We start from the raw sequence: 22,767 nt of genomic DNA, 5'->3' as shown, positions 1-22,767 counted from the left end.
TTCGTTCCCTTACATGAACCTTCATGTATTTCTTTTGATCAGATGTGTGAATTACTTCATACCTATCACTGTCAATGTACTCTCATTATTGCTGCTTGTGTGGAGATTTACCACTGGCAAAAATGGCCAAAACAGTCATACAGGGCATGGGAAGCAGAACTACATGGGCTTAGCCATCATCGTATTTTGTGACAAATGTTGATAAGTAATCTTACGCTGATAAAATGATGCAATCATACATTTTGCTCCTGTTAGGGAAGCTTGAGAGTGAGCTCTACAGTGTGAAAATAATACGCTTACAGAAGTATTGAACATTGCTCAGTCATTTGAAGTTCCACATGCTACAGGTAGTCAGATAGAAGCCTGGTCCAGAGTTTCAGAAATCAGTTCCTATCACCCCTCCCAGCCTCTAGTCAGTTTGCAAGATAACATAGATGCTATTGCAGCTGTCCAGCAGACATCTCAGCATCGTATAGCTACTCAGCGTTCGCAACAAGAACAGTCCATATCAAAACAGTGGTAGCCTTGTGCTCAGCTGCCTTCATCCCCATCCTGCTTTTTTCAACATGAATGGACCACATGTCCAAGTGCTGGGTAACATGTAATAGGTGCCATAAGAAAGGACATATTGCTTCTGTATGCAAGTCCTTTCCAAACCCTATGAACATGGATGTGAACAGTGTATCAGCAGCGCAGGTATCCAAAAGCAAGGTACACACTGAAGTATGTATGTTGAACAAGTCATTGAGAATATAGGTGGACACAGGTGCAGCAGCAATGTTGGTGAATTCTCAGACTTATGTAAACTTGGGTTCTCCCCTTATGACTCCAGAATCATGGAGGCTGGTAGGTTATAACAAACAACAGAGTCCCATTTTTGGACAGTTTTTTGAAGTTGTGACTCACAACGCAGTGGTTCATTCATCAACATTCTTAGTTGTGGACAATGCGTACACTGAAAATTTGTTTGGATCAACACTTTTAAAGTGTTTGGATTCTCCATCATTGATGAAGTGTTTTTAGCTTCTGATCAACTTCCATATCAATGGTAAGATGCTCTCCATTTTCTCCAGGACAGAATTGTCCAACACAATTTCAGGCTCATATTACATTGAAACAGTCTGCCTGCACCCATTTTTTGCAGACACGCCCAGTACCAGTATCGTTAGAGGATCAGGTTAAAGCAGAATTAGATTGTCTTCAATCCACTTATGTTGTTTGACCTCTTTCTTCCAGTGAATGGTCAGTGCTGCTGGTGATAATCAAAAAGACCTACTGGTAAATTACATCTCTGTGGTGATTTAAAAAATCTATTAATGTACAGTAAATCACTGATATCTATCCTTTGCCACACCCTGATGAGCAGTTAGAAAAATCATTGGGGAGCCATACTTTTTCAAAGACCGACTTGGCAGAGGCATATTTACAGATGCCACTTGACAAGGAACCTAAATTTCTTCTAGTTATCAATACCCCATTTGGGCTTATCAATGCCAGCATTTGCCTTCTGGTGTGACAAGCATAACAGGTATTTTTCAACATTTTTAGAGCAATTTATTGCATCACTTCCAGGCTCCATCAACTATTCAGATGACAAAGTAGTGTCTGATGCCTCTACAAATAAATTTTTGTGGGACCTTTGTGCTCTATATTCTGTTTCACAGTCTGCAGGGTTAAAGTGCAATTTGAGTGAGACACAGTTTTTTCCACCATCAATTATTTATTTGGGTTTTGAAGTGCCCCGTGCTGACATTAAACCATTGCACCAGCATACTGATGCTGTTGCTCTGTTGCGACACACCACATCTACCAAGGTGTTACAGGTATTTTTAAGCAAAATTTCTTACTATCACAAACTCATATGGGATGCTGCCACTATGGCACAATAAACTCCTTGCATTATTATGTAAAGATGTTTCTTTCCACTGGTCTCCTGCCTGTGACTGAGCATTCACATTGTTGAAATTTAAGCTGCATTCAGCCCTGTTGTTTGGTCACTTTTCAGCCAGGCCAGCATGTTGTGTTGGCAACAGATGGGTCTCAGATTGGCCTTGGTGCCATCCTTGTTCAAAGTAAGTGGACTTTTTGAACACTCTATTGCATACACCTCTAAATCCTTAAATTCAGCACAACAGCCTTATTCTCAGACAGAGAAAGGGGCTTTGGCAACCATGTATGTTCCAAAAAAATTCATGTTTTTCTATAAGATCACAAATCACTGATGTCTCTTTTTAACCCTTCGGCATCCTTGTTGGAAAAGGCTGCACATTGCTTAAAGTGTGGGTTATTTTCCTGTCATGATACAACTATGAGATACTTTTTGACCTACGGCACAACATACACATGCTGATGCCTTATCACGTTTGCCGATTGGTCCGGATTCAAGCTTGATAGAGAGGAATTAGTTTCTTTTCATTTAGATGTGGAAGCTCAAAATATTGTTGATGGTTTTTCTTATTACAAGCACTAAAATTGCAATCATGGTAGCCTCAGATCTTGTTTTAAGTAAAGTTGTGTCATTTGTGCAACATGGCTGGCTGGACAAAGCTCCGAGCCATGCTTCTGATCCTCTGAGAAATTATTTTGCATTACAAGATCGTCTTCCTGTTTGGGATGGAGTGCTTCTGTTAGTTACAGAAGACATTAGTCCTTCGGTTGTAGCCTGTTCGCGCTTTGGTGTGAGGTTATGCATTTATTTCGTGTGGAGCACTGGGGTATGTCACGTACAAAACCATCAGCACAAAGATGTGTGGTTTGGCCAGGCATTGATGGGGAAACAGCATGAGTTGTTGCAGCCCGGCCACAGTCTGCCACCCATCAGGTGGCTCCCCGTACTTAATTGTCACTGTGGCCAGATCCAGAGCAGCCTTGGGAACAAATTAACACAGACCTTGTGGCACCTTTCCTGAAATTCTACTGGGTTGTTGTAACTGATGCTTACTCTAAAATTCTGCATGTGGTGTGCTGTCTCTCTACTTCTGTGGCAGCAACTATTTCCACTTTGTCAAAAATTTTTGCAATGGAAGGTCTTAAAATTTTTGCAATGTAAGGTCTTCTGTATACACTATAGTTTGATCCAAGAATGATCGCAATTCATGGAGGTTGAAACAAAGGATGCTAACTGCACTGATGCCTGCTCCCAGCAACAGCTGTAGTATACACATACACCTGTTTTGCACTTGATGAAAGTGTGCATCCCACAAATTATGCCCCCACTTGCTTGCACAAAATTTGTTGCTCGCCAACAACATCATCAATAACAACTTGCAAAAAGTGGAATAAAAATTCATTAAACAATTCACTATGATGGTGTACAATGCTCACACTGCATGTAACATGCACAGCACAGTGCTCAGAACACTACTGGTGGCTCATTGGCTGTCAGAGAATGCATGGCATAGGTATGCAAATCAAGCATAAACTTTACTGCATCGTTTCTGACTCCAACTACAGTTACTGACAAAGGTCCCCAGGTCATATCTCAGGAATTTGAAGATTTTTGTAAAAAAAACTGGTGTTGATAATTTCATGGCTCCTCCTTTTCACCCACCATCAAACAGGGAAGTAGATTGACTAGTATGAATATTTAAGACTCGGATGAAAAAATATGTTTGGATGTATCACCGGAAGTATCTCTTGCCCAGTTCCTCAGTTCTTACAAGTTCACCCCTGTTGGTGATAAAAGTCTGGCAGAGTTGCTGCACAGTCATCAGCCACAACCGGCACCAGTACCACAGTGCTTCTGGCCTGGCACAGCTGTGCTGTTTGGGCTTGTGCATTTGGCCACCAGCTGAAATGGGTGCCAGCAGTAAATGAGTGTGCTCGTCACCAATGCCTTTGCGTCATCCAGATGGTTGGGAGGGGGGGATCACAACACGTTGACCAGCTACCACCTCACGTGGACAGCTGTCCACTGGGGTGCACCTCTGCTGCCCCTATATCCTCCATCTGCCCAGCCATTTCCTACGTCTTTGCTAGGATCCTCATCTTCTCTTCCACCATTGCCTACATTTCCATGACTGTCTGCTCTGCTGTGTGTGCCCCCTTCAGCTGTTAGGAGCCACTGCAGGACCCCGGCTCCTGCGCTATTGCAGCCTCCACCTCCACCTCCACCTCTGCCACTGCCACCTCAATCGCTGCCAGCACTGCCTATTTCACTGCCTTTGCCACAGTCTCCTTCCCTAGGATTGGACTTGGATGTGGAAATAGACATTGCACCAGGATAGCCTGATATACTACACAGCCTCTCACAGGGGACCAGGTGTCACATCTGTTCTGCCCATGCTCACACCATTTGCGATCCTATGCAGTGTGTCACATGACTGAAAAACCCACATCAACCACAGAAGAAATGGAAATGAGCACCAGAGCTCATTTCTTCGCAAAAGTAAGAAAAGTGCTGTAACTACCAATTTAGTGTGTGCGCCACTTCATAGTTTGTGCGTGAAGTTTGTGCTTGAATGAGCCACGAGACGCCACCAGGCCTGCTAATACGACATCAATTGCATGGGCAGCCAACCGGCTGTGTCTCTTGTTGGAACTACTGATGATATAGGCCGGAGAACAATGCTCTGCCACCCACTTTTGTATTGCTAATTGTATTGTGTATTGTACCTTGTCTTCCATGTGTGTGTACTGTTTGAGCAATAAATTAAGTGTTCTTGGGCTAGAACAAATAGAATATAAGAATGAAAGGTGGTTGTTTACATTATCAGGATACCAAAGATGAAAAATTAGAAAGCTGCAAGTTTTAAAATGAAATTAGAAATTTAAATATTAATGTGTGGGTAACAAAACTTTCATAGAATCATAAAGCTGACTCAGTTATGTTATTTGGAGAGTATTTACAAAATGAAAAACTGGAAAGTTTATCAAGGACACACACAGTACATGAGAAATTTAATTCTTTCCTAAAAAGATGTCCCTACAACATAATGAATACAGTTTTCCTCTACAACAAGTCAGGGACACATACAGTGGAATATTAAGAGTAAGGGTGGCTAAAATTTAGCATCAAAATATCTTATACCAGGAAGAGAAAACTTTATTTAGTGCCAGTGCTCGAATCACAGATTAAAGGGACACTATCAAAAAAGCAAAAACCACATACTATACATAAAAAATTCCAAATTTCAACAATTTTACCTGACAGAGAGAAAACTTGTTATACAATGAACGATTGATAGTTACCACTCAATATGCCTTCTAGGTAAGTTGCTATGATATCTAGAAAGTACACACATTGTTGGCATACAAATATACTAATTATATTTTCACATAGTTAAATCCAAGAAGTACCCAACAAATTGATTCATATGTAGAGAAAGAAAACTGCAATACATTCACAAATCTTATTTATGTTATTTTTATTCAAATATATAAACTGAAACAGTTGCAACAAAACACCTGGACAACTTGCAAGAAACAATACCCCTCAATAAATTCCAAATTCAAAAATTACTACTCTGTTGTTAGACATGAAGCAACACACATAAGGAAAACGCCATTTAACTTGAATGCCAAATCAGTATCAGATAAACTAGAGACAGGAGACAGAAGAATCATCCAAATAATGGTTAAAAAAAAGCACAAAATGGATGGGCAATGGAGATTGTTGCCCAACACAGTGGTGTACCACGAAAGTGAGTTGACAACAGATACAATGCAAAACAGGATTACCTTTTCCTGCCGTATATCAAGACTATCAGAAACCAGGCTGGTGAAACAATTACTCCACTGCTTTTGCAAACATAAAACCAGGAACAACTGGGTCAAATACATCCAGGGTGACTTAGAAAGGTAAAATATAATGCAAAAGATTTAAAACAGAAGAAAAGCTGATTCTGATGAACAGAGAGTGGAGATTTCAAGTAAAAACACTTTCAAAACCATAGACTGTAACTGAGGACAAAAAACAGCCACATCAGAATGAATGAAAAAGTTTGGAAACAGAAGAGACAGCTGAACCCTCAGATCTCTACTTGGGAGACTTAAGTGTATAGGGACTAATTGATTCAAGTGTTCCTACGTGGCTGAGTAAGCTATATAGTTAAGCTAACACTCAAAAAACATGAAACAGAAAACAACTGAGATAATCCTGCTTGACACTAATAATATTACCAAGCAGTAAAGAACCACTGTATCCCCTCAAAAATGGAGGAGCAGGAAATAAACTTCCACAATTACTTATTGAATTTGAATACCATCTACAGGGTGTTTTAGTAATACTTTTAGAATACATGTTCAAAAATCATTTTCTTTAGTTATAATGGAAGATAATACCAATGTGTTCAAGGTAAAAGCCAACAACTAAAGTCTTGTTAGATAACATTGTGGATTCAGGTGGAGAGAGGGGTGGGAAGTTTAAAGGTTATCCTGTCAACGAGACTAGTAACACACCAGAGAAGCCAAAAATTGGGGAGTGACTTTGTGTGTTCTCGGAGAAACAATGTTCACAGAAGAAACAGGTGGTTCTTTATTTTTTGGGATCATTCAGTATTAGATCTTGTAACTGTGAGATTAATAAATAGTTCTACTTTAAGTTAGACCTGTTTCTCACACGAATTTTGGGGGCACTGTCCAAAATCGACTGAACAAGTGATGATGCGGTTTTGCCGGCAAATCTATGATGAACTTTCCTGGCCACTGTTTTGCCTGTGATGATCTAGCAACATGTAATTATGTTGATTTTGGATCTATAATGAGGATTCACATTTCAATGATGGGTAACAGTAGTAGATCAGTGCAAGTTTTAAACGTTGTGATTAGAGGAGAAACGCCATGGGAGGGGGCACCTTGAAATGGCAACAATTGGTGAAATCAGAAAAGTAAATACAAATATAACCTCTGCACCTGTTAAAACGAATAAATCTTTACGTAAGTTAATTTTGTAAGAACTCCAGATGACAGAAGACATCTGAAATGCTTGAGAAAGTTTTCTGGTTTTACTTTTAAATCAATAGCTGGTGAACTTGAAACTAAGAAGTAGTTTATTGAATCATCATTTTCAGGAGTGGAGTTGGGAGTGATTGGCAATATACACTACTGGCCATTAAAATTGCTACCCCAAGAAGAAATGCAGATGATAAACGGGTATTCATTGGACAAATATATTATACTAGAACTGACATGTGATTACATTTTCATGCAATTTGGGTTCATAGATCCTGAGAAAACAGTGCCCAGAACAACCACCTCTGGCCCCCGGCCTTGATACGCTTGGGCGTTGAGTCAAACAGATCACAGATCTTGGATGGCGTGTACAGGTACAGCTGCCCATACGTATTGTGATGAGCCAGTTGCTTGGCCACCACTGACCAGACGTTTTCAATTGGTGAGAGATCTGGAGAATGTGCTGGCCAGGGCAGCAGTCAGACATTTTCTGTATCCAGAAAGGCCCGTACAGGACCTGCAACATGCGGTCGTGCATTATCCTGCTGAAATGTAGGGTTTCGCAGGGATCGAATGAAGTGTAGAGCCATGGGTCGTAACACATCTGAAATGTAATGTCCACTGTTCAAAGTGCCATCAATGCGAACAAAAGGTGACTGAGACGTGTAACCAATGACACCCCATACCATCATGCCAGATGATATGCCAGTATGGTGATGACGAATACACGCTTGTAATGTGCGTTCACTGTGATGTCGCCAAACACGGATGCGACCATCATGATGCTGTAAACAAAGCCTGGATTCATCCGAAAAAATGACGTTTTGCCATTCGTGCACCCAGGTTTGTCGTTGGGTACACCATCGCAGGAGCTCCTGTCTGTGATGCAGCGTCAAGGGTAACCGCAGCCATGGTCTCCGAGCTGATAGTCCATGCTGCTGCAAACGTCGTTGAACTGTTCGTGAAGATAGTTGTTGTCTTGCAAATGTTGACTCAGGGATCGAGACGTGGCTGCACCATCCGTTACAGCCATGCGGATAAGATGCCTGTTATCTCGACTGCTAGTGATACGAGGCGTTCCATATTACCCTCCTGAACCCACCAATTCCGTATTCTGCCAACAGTCATTGGATCTAGACCAACGCAAGCAGCAATGTCACGGTACGATAAACCACAATCGCGATAGGCTACAATGTGACCTTTATCAGAGTCGGAAACATGATGGTATGCATTTCTCCTCCTTACACGAGACATCACAACAACATTTCACCAGGCAACGCCCGTCAACTGCTGTTTGTGTATGAGAAATTGGTTGGAAACTTTCCTCATGTCACCATGTTGTAGGTGTTGCCACCGGCACCAACCTCATGTGAATGCTCTGAAAAGCTAATCATTGCATATCAAAGCATCTTCTTCCTGTTGGTTAAATTTTGTGTCTGTAGCACGTCATCTTCGTTGTGTAGCAATTTTAATGGCCGGTAGTGTATTATGTATAGACAGCGGGACAAGAAATGAAAGGAGTACCGAAACTTATTATTATTTATCCGACAGTGATAAACTTGTGATGAAATTAACAATGACATAGAATGCTGAGAGGATGCTGATGATGAAGAAGAGAAAGTAATCAAAATGGGTAGAGGAAAAAGATTGAATTTACTCAAAAATGAGACTGAAAAAGATTCAAATTTTGAAACATATGATAAAAGAAAAACACAATTCTCACCACATTCACAAGATCAATGTAAATATTCTCTGTCATTTTGTAATGTTATGGGTGCTTTTAAGTCATTTAGCAACAGTAATGAATGTCCAGTTAAAAAGAACATCACGGACTTTGAAGAAACAGTGTTTTTGATGGTTTGGAGTCAACTGCAGATGCTTGTTATTGCAAAAAATTACTTGAAGATTTGACTCAGCTTTTTATCCAGTGTGAGAGGGATCTTACATCATGGGCTGCACAGAAGAAAGCTCTGCATCAAGAAAGCAACATGAAAACAAGTGCATGGAGATTCACCAACTGCTGTCTCAACGAAACTAGAAGCAGGAACAAAATCACTCAAGAAAATTTTCTAGTAATGAAAGAAATTGCCAGCCATGCTGATACTGATAACAACTTGCTACTTTGGTTTGTGGCGGATGGGACAGAAGACATTTCAGACACAAAACTTCTTTTTTGTGACACTGGAAGTGTGAAAAAGTTTAGGAAGGAAGGAGGCATTATCAAATCACTGTGAAGTAATTGCCAAAAAGAAATAACAAAAGTGACAGCAATGAAAGTTTCGAGAGCCCCAGTAAGAAAGACACTAAAGACTTAAGTAACAGAAATACTAAATGTAACAATATCATGAAAACAAAAGTTGCTACTCACTATACAGCCGAGATGTTGAGTCACAGATCAGCACAACAAAAAGACTGTCACAATATAAGCCTTCAGCCAACAAGGCCTCTGTTGAAAATAGACAACACACACACACACACACACACACACACACACACACACACACACGACTGCAGTTCCTGGCAGCTGAAGCCACACTACAGGCAACACCAACAGTGCATGATGGGAATGGCAACCGGATGGGAGTAAGGAGGAGGCTGGGGTGAGGAGGGGGAGAGATAGCAGGGAGGGTAGGAGTGGGTGAAGTGCTGCTGGGGAGTGCCCAAGGACAAGGTGGAGAGAGGGTAGGGCAGCTATGTGCAGTTGGGAGGTTAAATGGAGGGCAGAAGCGTGGGCGGTGGGAGGGGGTGGGGGGGGGGGGTGGGGGGGGGGGCAGAAAAGGAGACAATTAAAAAGACTGGGTGCATTGGTGGAATGAGCACTGTGTAGTGCTGGAATGGGAACAGAGAAGGAGCTGGATGAATGAGAAAAATGACTAATGAAGGTTTTGCAGCTGGAGGGTTACGGGAACGTAGTATATATTGCAGGGAGAGTTCCCACCAGTGCAATTCAGAAAAGCTGGTGTTGGTGGAGGGATCCATGTGTGAAGCACTCACTGAAATGAAGAATGTCGTGTTGGGCAACAAGCTCAGTAACAGGGTGGTCAATTTGTTTTTTGGCTACAGTTTGTCGGCGGCCATTTATGCAGACACAAAGCTTGCAGAGCTTGTTGGTTGTCATGCCCACATGGAATGCAGCACAGTGGTTGTAGCTTGGCTTGTAGATTCATGGGATAGGTGATGTTTGTGACTGAACTGGAGTAGGTGGTGTTGGGAGAATGTATGGGACAGGTATCGCATCTTGGTCTATTACAGGGATATGAGCCATGAGATAAGGGGTTGGGAGCAGGAGTTGTATAGGGATGGATGAGAATATTGTATACGGTAAGTGGATGATGGAATACCATTGCAGGATGGGTGGGAAGGATAATGGGCAGGACATTTTTCATTTCAGGGCATGACAAGAGGTAGTTGAAACCGTGGCAGAGAATGTAATTCAGTTGCTCCAGTCCTGGGTGGTTCTGAGTTATGAGGGGGATGCCCCTCTGTGGCCAGATGGTGAGACTTTGGGAGGTTGTGAGAGACTGGAAAGATAAGGCATGGGAGATTTGTTTTTGTACAAGGTCAGGAGGATAATTATGGTCTGTGAAGACCTCAGTGACACCCGCAGTATATTTCAAGAGGGACCGCTTGTCACTGCAGATGCGATGTCCATGGGTGGCTAGGCTGCAAAGAAGGGACTTCTTGGTATGTAATGGGTGGCAGCTGTCAAAGTGAAGGTATTGCTGATGGTTAGTAGGACTGATATGGTTGGAGCTACTAATGTAGCCATCTTACAGGTGGAGGTCAACATCTAGGAAGGTGATTTGTTGGGTTGAGTGGGACCAGGCGAAGCAAATGGGGGAGAAGCTGTTGAGGTTCTGGAGGAATGTGGATAGGGTGTTCTCACCCTCAATCCAGATCACAAAGTTGTCATCAATGAATCTGAATCAGGTGAGGGGTTTAGGGTTCTGGGTGTTTAGGAAAGATTCCTCTAGAAAGCCAATGAATAGGTTGGCATAGGAAGGAACCATGCAGTTGCCCATAGCCATACCCTGCATTTACTAAAAATGCAGCTTGTGAGCCAAACAAAAAGTGTTTTAATTGTGGTGCCAGTGGCCACATGTCAAGTGATTGCACCCCAGCAGCAAGGGAAAGAGTTGCTTCAACTGCAAAGAGTTTCACCACTTCTCATCTGAATCCACGAAGCAGAAGAATAATCACAATGCGTCAACAAATGGTAACGCCGTTAAGAAGGGTATTAACAAATGTAAATTTAAAAAAAAATGTGAATAAGTAACAAAGGGGTGAAGGCACTAATTGACTATGGTAGTCAACTTACTTGGAAAAACTTCATCTCTCTAGAAGGGTATTTTACATGTATTGTTGAGATTATGATGTGAAAATTGAAGAATATTTATGTGGTTTCTACAGGCAGTATGAATTTGGAAACTGTTGTGGGATCAATCTTCTAGACTAAACTGAAGTTTTAATAAACAAGGACAGAATTATTATTAGGAAAGCAGAAGAAGCTCACATTATGTGTTTCCATGTAGTGATGAAACAAGGAACATATTGAAGATTTAGTGGCTAATTACTCCCCAACAAAGACAAAGTCCACTGATGTCAGAATGAAGATTAATGTGAGAGAACATCAACCAATATAAAGGGTGTCAATAAATTATCTTTACAACTTAAGACTTTAATAACTTAAAAAACTATACTAGATACTGTATTAACAAATGGTTTTCAACATGTGATAAGGGAACTCAAAGTTTTTTTTAACTTCCAACTGACATGCAATTGAACTTGAAAATCTGATAAAATATGGATAACACAGTAGGAAGCTCAGTGTGTGGCTTAGTTCGTACAGGTAATGGCTGATATCCAAGTCCAATGAAACTTTCAAACATGGTATGGAAGGCAACCACTGACCCGACCAACTACATTGTCTTGGCATTAATGGAAACAGTTGGTGTTCCCTATGTTACAAGAATTTGCTGTGCGACAACTGGATCACCTGCAAGTTTCCAGATATGTGGATTGGATGAGATGGCTGCCATAATCCCATGACCTCCCACCATTAGACTTCTTCCTGTGGTGTTTTGTAAAGGATGTGGTGCATCGAACCAAGGTTAGAGACCTACAGGACTTGAAGGCACACATTTTCAGTCTATTTTCACATGCCATCATGGAGATCTTGAATTGTACTTGGAGAAAAATGGTATTCTGACTAGACATTATCTAAGCCACGAAGGGTGCACACATTGATGTGTATGAATGAGGAAACAAAACTTTATGAGTTGTCTTATCATAAGTTGAAAGCCATTTGTTAATAACTAGTATAGTTTTAACGGTATTAAATTCTGAAGCTGTAAAGATAATTTGTGGACATCCTGTATAGTAAACCTAGAAGATTGTCACCAGGTCAGTAAGAAATTGTTGACAACCAAGTCCAGATTGGCTTGATCAGACAATAACAGAACTAAGTTCATCTGAATATGCTAGCCAGATTGTAGTTATAAAAAAGAGAAAGGAGAATTTCACATCTGTATAGACTACAGAAAATGAACATCACAGTGAAAGAGCATTTCTCTCTCTTGTCTTCCCCCTCCCCCCCCCCCCCCCCCCCTCCCTGCTTCATAGATGATCTACAAGATACATTGATGAACTACAAGATGCCAGTGTGTGTTTTTTTTGTTTTTTTTTCCACTTTCATGGGCAGGAAGAAAGCCCAAATTATGCTTCATCTGTGACACACTCAATGCTGTTCCAGTTCAGGAAAGTTCCATTTGGATTATCAAGTTCATGTAAAAAGTTCCAGCATTTTAAACATGCTGTTTTTTGGGTGACAGCTTGAGAGAACATCACATCATACTGATTTACTTGGAAGATGTCATAATACCAACAAAGAGTGATGATGTGGCATTTCATAAGCTTGGCTTGGTGTTAAAAACTGGCGGAAAAATATGGCTTAGGAATTAATTTCGCAAAATGCCAGTTCCTGAAGAAAACTATTCAGTTTCTCGGATATGTTATACAGCGTGGACAAGTTCAACATCCTTCCGAGAAGACAATAACTGTTCAAAACTTTCCAGAACTGAAATCTATTGTAGCAATACACATTTTCCTAGTACTAACAGGATACTTTATGAAGTTCATCTAAAATTACTCTACAACTGACAAACCATTGAGTGATTCACTGAGGAATAAGCTTGAAGAAGAACGGAGGTAAGCATTCAAGACATCCTTTCACTGGATCCAGTTTTAAAAATATACCAACCAAAATGCAAAACTGAATTAATATAGACGTTTTGAAGCCATCTCATTACAAAAATTTCCAGATGACAACTTCCATGCAGCTTGCATATGAGTTAAACAGAGTGTGTGTGTGTGTGTGTGTGTGTGTGTGTGTGTGTGTGTGAGAGAGAGAGAGAGAGAGAGAGAGAGAGAGAGAGAGAGAGAGAGAGAAACACCTCAAGAGGAAAAATAAAATATACAGTATTTATGAGATTGAAGTTTTAGTTACTGTTAATGTGTTGAAGAAATTATGGGTGTATTTACTAGGAATACATATTAAAATTGCAAATGGACCACACTGCACTCCAAAAGACTATGGGTAAGAAGGACTTGTCACCATGAATAGCAAGATGGGCTGTTGTCTTCAATGAGTATTCCTACACTACTGAACACCAACCTGGTTGTAGGATGAAACGTGTAGATGATTTAAGCTGTTTAAGCTGTACTGTTTGGTTTCACAGATGGTTTAATAGCTAGAAGCAGAAAAGCTCGGAAGAAGGATGGTTTGGTAGCAATCAAGAGCACTCTCCAAGAATGTATTTATGAGAGATGGAATTCTTTTCTAGTTCTATGAGGGAAGAGAGACTTCAATGGTTCCACTCACTATGCAGTGAGAAATCATCAAGCTTCTGCATGAGAAAAGACATTATGCGGCTAAGAAAACTGAAAATAAAATAAAACAAGATTATTATTTACTAGATTTGACTGACAAGGTGGAAACTGTGATCTTCAATAGTGTAAAATGTTTAATTATGAATAAGAAATCAGGAATATTTCCCTTGTTAGAAGAAAGTGAGCCATTATATACTCATCACATGAATTGTATTAGACCATGTCTATCAACTCACAAAGGGTAGAAGAACATTATAAGCATCAATGATACATTTACCAAATGTAACTGGTTATAACCCGTGAAGGCCAGAAAAATCAGCAAAGCAACTAGTACTTTAGAATCACGGTGAACTAATTTTTGGAATCCAGTTGAAGTATATATGGACAGAGAAACTAGCTTTACATCTAAAGACTTCAAGGGGTATTGCATTACAGAAGAAACTAAACACATTTTAATAATGACAGGGCTTAGAACCAGAGGACAGATTGAGAGAATCAATTCTACTTTGGATGTGATCACTGATAAGCTTAGTATTGATGATCCTAATAAATTGTATATGGTGGCGACATCAATTCAACACGAGAATTTGACTTACCACATAAGTATTGGGAAAACATAATCTGAACAAATGATAGCAGTAAGATGCACACACAGACTGACCTTCACATCATGAAAGTATTAGAATAATAATTTATTAATTCATTTGAAGAAAGATGCAGCAAACTGAAGGAAGATGTTAAGCTATAAATCAGCAAGATGCAAGAAAAAACCAGTGCTAGCTTCAATTGACATTGTAAAAAACCCTTCAAGCACAAATATGGTGACCTGGTTGCAATAAAACTAACACAAATTGGACCAAAATTATAGCTGATGAATAAGAATGTAGGTCCCTACTGAGTTACAAAAGTTAAAGCAAATTATACATATGGAAATGGAAATGAGCGTTTGGCATCATTGGCCGGGAGGCCCCTTACGGGGCAGGTCTGGCCGCCTTGGTGCAGGTCTTATTACATTTGGCACCACATTGAGCAACCTGCGTGCCAGATGGGGATGAAATGATGATGAACACAACACAACACCCAGTCCCTGAGCAGAGAAAATCCCTGACCCAGCCGGGAATCAAACTCGGGCCCTTAGGACGGCAATATGTCATGTTGACCACTCAGCTATCGGGGTATGGGTCGAGAAAGTGAAGACCATGAGGGTCCCAGGAGTAAAACATGTGCCGAATTTATGCAACCCTGGCAAAGTGACTATTCATCACCTGAGAAGGATGATTGTCAAGATGGCTGAATATGAGATTCGAATGGGATGTTTCAAGGGTTTTCCTACCGATGAGACTAGCGACATGCTGGATGAGTTGGATATTAGAAAGTAGTTTTGTATGTTCTCAGAACAGAGTTTCTAACTGAGAATAATAAACAGTTCTACATGAAAGCCAAAAACATTTTTGTGTTTCTGGCAATAAAGTGATAATACTGACACAAGACAATCTGCTGATGCATGAATTGTATCCTCAGCTGTGATATGATGGTATTTGACTTTTCCGCTGTAATGTAACTACCAATTTCAAGCAGTACCGTATAATGCGATACACAAAATTAATGTGCACCGTGATACATAAGTGCATTCCATATATGTAGTTTCTCTCTTCAGTCTTGTACTGTCCTTAAGTTATGCATAAAGAATTCTCAATTTTTATTACTATTCAGAGCGTTTTCCTTCATTTAAAACTTAAATCTAGTAGCAGATTAAACATACAATGACTGATAAAGAAATGATGTAGAGGGTACTCCATTGTTTACAAGTAAATTTAAAATTCATCAAAAATTGTAGCCTTAATTTAAAAGGCAAAATTAATTTCATATTCCAATCAATGTTAAATAACAGAAATCATGTAGATGACAAATAAAGCCTGATAGTAATGAAACAATTCATACTATTACAGAAAATGAGAAGTAAAGTAATAAATTAAAAAAAACATTAATTGTAATGAAAAAACAAGAAGTGGAATGTTCTATGACACAATAAATAGTGTAAAGCAGCACAAGCAATTTTTTCATTTAACTTAAACAATGCCATATTGTAATATGCTGATTGTTAAATTTTCATGAATAGGCAACATAAGTCACTGGGTGGCAGAAAATATTCATTGTTCTCTACACTTTGGTATATCAGTAAAGTGGTCCGAGTCTGTGGCAGATCTCTCAATATTTAGACAAGTCAGACGTGTGACAATTTAAGCTACTCTTTTTTGTATATATTCAGTATCTGCTGTTAGTTGTATCTGGTACTGAGCCACACATATAAGCAATAGTCAAGGATGGTTCACATGAATGTTTTGTAAATAATCCATCTTGTAAGCTGATTGTACTTCCTCAGTATACTACCAACAAACTTACCTCTGCCATCTGCTTTACCTAAGGATAATACTGGGTGACCAGTCCACTTCATATACAAACAAATTGTTACATGCAAGTATTAGTATAAGTTAACTCATTTCAATTGTGACTCATGGATAAAGTTTCCTTAGGGTACTATGTTATTGTGTCTTTTCAACAGCATAATTTTACTTTTCTGAACATTTAATAGTTGTTAATGTATGCAACACTTTAAAATATTATCAAGATCTGAGAGCATATTTTTGCAGCTTTTTTCAGTTAGTACTTCATTCTAGATGAACGCAGTTCTTTCTGCAGAAGTAAGGCTGTTTGCATGTTGAGGGATCTGCAGAAAGAACTGCAGTCCACCATCTAAAAACTGATCCTGACCTTATAATCCTACCTGCGGACAAGGATTACCTGACAGAAGGACTTCGCCAGCTGTCAGATACATCCACCTACAAACCTTGCCACAGTGACCCCATTCCAGAAATCAGTAGGATCTCCAGTCACTTCTCAAATCCTTAGGCCCACCCTAGAACCTCTCCCTGGAGTCCATCTCTCCGCTCACCCCTATCACTTCCCACACTCCTACCTTCTACACCGAGAGAGGTGGTGCGGTGGCTAGCACACTGGACACGCACTCGGGAGGATGACGGTTCAATTTTGCGTCTGACCATCCCGATTTATATTTTCTGTGATTTCCCTAAATCGCTTCAGGCAAATGCCAGGATGGTTTTTCTGAAAGGGCACAGCCAACTTCCTTTCCCATCCTTCCCTTATCTGATGATACCGATGACCTCACTGCTTGGTCTCTTCCCCTCAAATCAACCCACCCCAACACCCTGCCACCTAGGACGCCCCTTTGAGGCCGGTTACCGTGGCCCCACTGAGAGAATCTCTGCTCTCATAGAACAACACCTTCAACCTACTACCCCGAACCTACCCTCCTATATAAAAGATACCAACCATTTCCTCCACCAACTCCCCACAGTTCCTATCCCTTTACCAAATGGTGCCCTGCCTGTCACTATTGATGTCACCTCCCTTTACACTAACATCCCCAATGCCCATGGCCTTACTGTTATTGAACACTACCTTTCCCAGTGCACAATGGATTCCAAGCCAACAACCTCCTTGCTAGTCATTATGACAAACTACATCCTCACCCACAATTACAAACAAATACGAGGTACAGTTATGGGCACCTGCATGGCACCATCCTATGCCAACATATCCATGGACAACTAGAGGAATCCTTCCTAAACACCCAGAATCCTAAACCCCTCACCTGGTTCAGATTTACTGATGTCATCTTTGCAATCTGGATTGAGCGTGAGGACACCCTAATCACATTCCTCCAGAACCTCAACAGCTTCTCCCCCATTTGCTTCACCCGGTCCTGTGCCATACATACTCCCACTCCCACCAACACCACCACCACCACCACCACCTACTCCAGTCGTCACAAACATCACCTATCCTATCAATGGCAGGGCTACATGTAAAATCAGTCATGTAATCTACAAGCTAAGCTGCAACCACTGTGCTACATTCTATGTGGTCACGACAACCAACAAGCTGTCTGTCGGCATAAATAGCCACTGACAAACTTTAGCCAAGAAACATGTGGACCACCCTGTTGCTGAGCACGTTGCCCAACATAATAGCCTTCATTACAATGATTGCTTCACAGCCTCTGGCATATGGATCCTTCCCACTGACACCAGATTTTCTGAATTGCCCAGGTGGGAACTCTCCCTACAATATATCCCACATTCCCATAACCTTCCTGGCCTCAACCTACGTTAGTCATTTTTTTCACCCATCCAGCCCCTTTCCTATTCCCATTCCAACACTACACAGCCCTCGTTCCACCAGTGAACCCAGTCTTTTTACTTCTCTCCTTTTCTCTCCCCCTTCCCATCCCCACCTCTCTCCTGCCACCCGTCTAACCTCCCGACTGCACCTAACTGCCCTACTCTCTCTCCACTTCATCCTTGCGTGCTCCCCAGCAGCACTTCACTGTCCCCGAATCCTACCCTGCTATCTCTCCCTCTCTTGCCCCAGCTTCCTCCTTACCCCAACCCAGTTGCCACTCCCATCATGCACTGCTGCTGTTGCTCGCAGTGTGGCTTCAGTTGCCAGAGGTTGCAGTCGTTTTGTGTGTGTGTGTGTGTGTGTGTGTGTGTGTGTGTGTGTGTGTGTGTGTGTGTGTTTTCAACAAAGGCCTTGTTAGTCAAAAGCTTATTTGTGACAGTCTTTTAGTTGTGCCTACCTGCAACTCAGCATCTCCACTATATGGTGAGTGGCAACTTTCCTTTTCATAATATTGTGATAGATGATTTGTGTGATATTCATTGTCACATGCATGAAGAAGCTCTTTGGCATGTAGCACATGATGAAACTGGTGCTGCAATTAGTAAATTTTTTGAATTTATGCGAACTACTACATCATCAGTTGCAACAGTTTTTGATGGAACTGAATAAAAAGTATTGAGACAGTATAAAAGGTGATTGTTGTCAGCATTCAAAAACCCCTGTAATTTAAGAGAAATTAAGCCATAGATGTCAGGGAATATCAAAAGTGAATGACAATTGTTCAACATGTGACATCACTAAATAATGTACCTTGCCACATCTGCAGAGGCTGGGCTTGTGAATCCTACCCTCGCCAGTAGAGAGCACTGTTACACTTCGTTCCACTAGCCAGAAAAATCTGGGGTCGTGTAAAGAATCTAATTTAAAGCAGCCCACTAGAGACCCAAATTGACCTCATAGTCCACACAGCCACTGCAGACATACTACAAAGACAGAGGGTATTTTCAAAAGCATGCATGAAGTGATAATTGAGGGAAGCACTACATGCATTTAAACAAATGGTGCAAATTATGAACATCTTTTGTAAAGGTAGAAGTTACAAAATTATTATCCTCACTGCTCATTGTAACCAATCAAAATCTGTTCTTATTTTGTGTTTATTTCCTTTTGTTCCTTCATTTTTCATTTACAGATCTTATTTAGTAGAGAAAATATAGGTCATTTACTGGTAGTGATGCACTTTGGAAGCTTATACTCATTTACTTGTGACACAATACGGTAGGTTTTTGCTGTATGGTACTTTGCAATGAGCCAGCAGAGACTGTGGGACTGGTAAACAAAATAATAAATCTTACCACAACATAAACACATACTTGTCTAACGCAACATAAAAAACTACTGCCTGCCAGTTACAAGGCTCAAACCCTTAGCCCCCTGCACTAAAGTCACGCACATGGGCTCTGAGCCACAATGTGAATACTTGACTTAGGTTGGGATGATCAGATGCAATAGACCGACAGGTTCAACTACTGCACATACAGCAAGGTACATCACCTGGAGACATCATATATCAAACATTCATCATCCATTTTTGGGATATTTCCTGACATTTGCAGCTCTATATGTCTTGTCTTAAATTACTTGTCTCGGTATCATTTACGTTGCTTCAGATGTTTTTTAAATGTTAATAAGAATTACCCTGTATATTATCACAAAGAACATTGGTCAAGTGAAGGGGCATGCATGGAATGATGGCTCTTGTGGACAAAAAAACAAGCGGCATTTCACACAATTATTATTTTTGGAACCATATTGAATCCTACAAGAGATTTTCAATCTCCAGAAAGTCATAATATGCAAGCATAAAACACGTCAGATGAATTCAGCACTGACTGACATCAGGAGTCAAAGGATTATAGTTTTCATGTGTCTGTTAAATTACTGTGGCTCACCTGCGATCGTTCATGTTTGATGTCTCCCCCAACAACAGTGGCAATTCCAGCAGGATAATGGTAATAACTGTCCACCTCACAAACCTAGAATCATGCTACAGTGATTTAAGGAGCATCATGAACTGATGTTGATGTCTTAGCTTCCAAATTCGCCTAATATGAACCCAGTGCTAAACATATAGGACACAACTGGGCCCAGGTCCATCCTACAAACTGCCAGACCTTAAATTTACAGGAATTGTGTGATCTGTGAATAGACGTCTGGTGCCAGATATCTCGAGAAACCTAAGAACAACTTGTTCAGTCCATGCCGTGCAGAATCACTACTGCATCACATCAATTGGAAGAAGTGGTCACTGCAAACTACTTCTGGAAAGTATAGTAACAACCAGTTGCAATTAGTGCTAACCAGCTTACTGATTTTCCTCTTACACTACTCTGCTGTTGTTTTTCTCAAACATTTGAAACTAAGCATCTGCTTATCTTTACACTGAGCACTAACAAGTGTCTATACACAGTTAAAGACTGTTTAACCCTTGAGTGGGTACACTGTTGTAAAAAATATACAGCAGTGGTTTTTATGCCTAATCGATGTCTTAATCTTGAACTATTCAGTCACCAGTTTTATGAATTTTAAGCAATGAAGTGTCAAATGTTGTAAACAGTACAATATGCATCTGCTCGTGTGAGAGTTGCAAGATTTGTTCCAACAGTCAATAAGCGGAGGTAAGTGTAGCGAAAAGTCAACTAAACTTGTTCACTGTTTTTTATTTTGTACATGTACACATTAAATGTTAATTCAGTAATAATGGCATCACAACTTATCCACCCATTTCATTTCTTTTGATGCTTTATTTCAGTTCAAAGGTTGTATGAGATAATAAAATTCACAAACTACTCTGAGAAAGTGAGGATGAAGTCTACTTGGACTTTTCAGACCTGTAGGAAAGTGAAATGGATTTGAGTGATGATAACATTGACTATGAGGACCATAGCAATTAATCTGAGCTTGAATGGTGGTGATCTCAAAGAGACAGCAAATGTGGGTGTTCTTTATTGGAAAATACAAAGTTACGTGTTGGTGTAAAAGTGAGTGTGCTAACATGTCAGGCACCACGAGAAAAAACATCGTACAAATTCTACCAGGTCCAAAGAAAAATTTGGCAGATATAACTAATGAAGTTAGTGTTTCTTTGAAAATAACTGACCTTAACGTTATTGATGAAATCTTAAACTATACAAATATGCATATAAACAGACAGTGAGAGACACACCAATTCTTGCAGAAAAGAGGTACTATAGTAACATCAAGACATGAAATAATGGCTGCATTTGAGATTCTTGTTTTGACTGGTACAAGAAAAGTACATCTTGCTAATGTACTGGGACTCTGAGCGACAAATGGAACAGGAAAGCAACAACTTAGGGTTGCATGAGATACAAAGGGTTTCTGTTTCTTCTATGCTGTATGAAGTTTGGTGACATGGAAATGAAGAATGACAGGAGAAAAACTGATAAGTTGGCTGCAATTCGTACAGTATTGGATGCTTTTTTTATTAAGTGCCAAAGTTCTTACAGCCTGAGCGAATTCACCATAGTAGATGAAATGCTTCACCCTTTCAGAGCCACTGTAGATGGCTTCAGTACGTACCCAACAAACAAGATATATGTGAGATAAAAGTGTTTGCACTATGTGATGCAAAAACATTTCATTGCAATAATCTGGAGGTTTACAGCGACATGTTACCAGAAGGGTAATATTGGGTATCTAATGCTCCAGGGGATGTAGTGAAAAGATCTGTGGTGTCTACAAAATGTTCTAACAGGAACCTTACAATTGACAATTGGTACACAAGCTACTTCATTTCTGAAGCATCAAGTGTGAAGTTCTGCTGTGGTTGCAAGCAGCCGCACAACATTCAGCGTACTGAAGATGTCTGAACTACAATAGCTAATGTGCCATTTTTCGTACATATTCCATTTCATTAAGATGAAAGAAAAAATGTGGGCAAACATTACTGTTACTATAATGTAAAATAAAGCTAAAAATTCTATCTATTGTAAATTCTATCTATTGTAAAGAAGAATTCTTATTTATAAATGAGTGAAGTAAGGAAATAAATACATTTTTTTTAATTAAACCAAATATTTCCTTCTATTACATGAATGGATCTGTAAATGGTCATTATGAAATTGTAACTTAATTAAAAATTAAACTATTAGCCTGTAATATTCACTTTCTCCACATAACTATGATGTATTATGCAAAATTCCGTGGAACACATTTCTAACAAATTCAGTGTGGATACATAACCACTGTTACTTTTACATCTGAGCCAGTTACTAGTACCACCTGTGTTTCCCAATTACTCATTACTTACCAGTGGATGTTTTGATAAAATGTGCTCCTGCCATCATTGCAACAAGGGATGCCCGATATATATTAGTCAATGTTCCCAGCTCCCCTACAGCCAGTATAACCTTGAAATGGGCTCTGCCACATGCTTCAGCCATCATTCTAATCTCTCGATACAGAGCTTTCCACCGTTGAGAAAGCACTAGAGACCGATCCACAACAACATCTATTTCTGTGGCACCAGATGATACAGCATACTTGATTTCTGCAAGACGGGTTTCCAATGGATACTGCCCACTTGGGAAGCCAGTAGCAACTGAAAAAAAGATAAATACAACACACTAGTTTGATTATAATACGTATACAGGAAAGAATCTACATAATGTGTAACTAATTTCTAAGAGCACCTCCAGCTCTCTAAACATCCATTACATACATAATCATGTCCCAGTTGTACTGGGAGGATCTTTATATAAC

The 22,767-nt window shown here is 40.2% G+C and overlaps 1 protein-coding gene across 1 annotated transcript in view; it reads right to left on the bottom strand.

Moving 5' to 3' along the window:
* Positions 1 to 22,767, bottom strand: part of LOC124625794 (deoxyribose-phosphate aldolase) — a 166,995-nt gene that overhangs the window by 38,936 nt on the left and 105,292 nt on the right. The window contains exon 4 of the mRNA XM_047149241.1: positions 22,316 to 22,606. Within this exon, the coding sequence (XP_047005197.1) occupies positions 22,316 to 22,606 (291 nt within the window). The remainder of the gene's footprint in view (positions 1 to 22,315; positions 22,607 to 22,767) is intronic.

The sequence above is a fragment of the Schistocerca americana genome, chromosome 8 (assembly GCF_021461395.2).
Source record: "Schistocerca americana isolate TAMUIC-IGC-003095 chromosome 8, iqSchAmer2.1, whole genome shotgun sequence".
In the NCBI taxonomy this organism is placed as follows: domain Eukaryota; kingdom Metazoa; phylum Arthropoda; class Insecta; order Orthoptera; family Acrididae; genus Schistocerca; species Schistocerca americana.
Note: the sequence above shows the minus strand (reverse complement) of the source record. Positions and strands in the feature narration are given on the sequence as shown.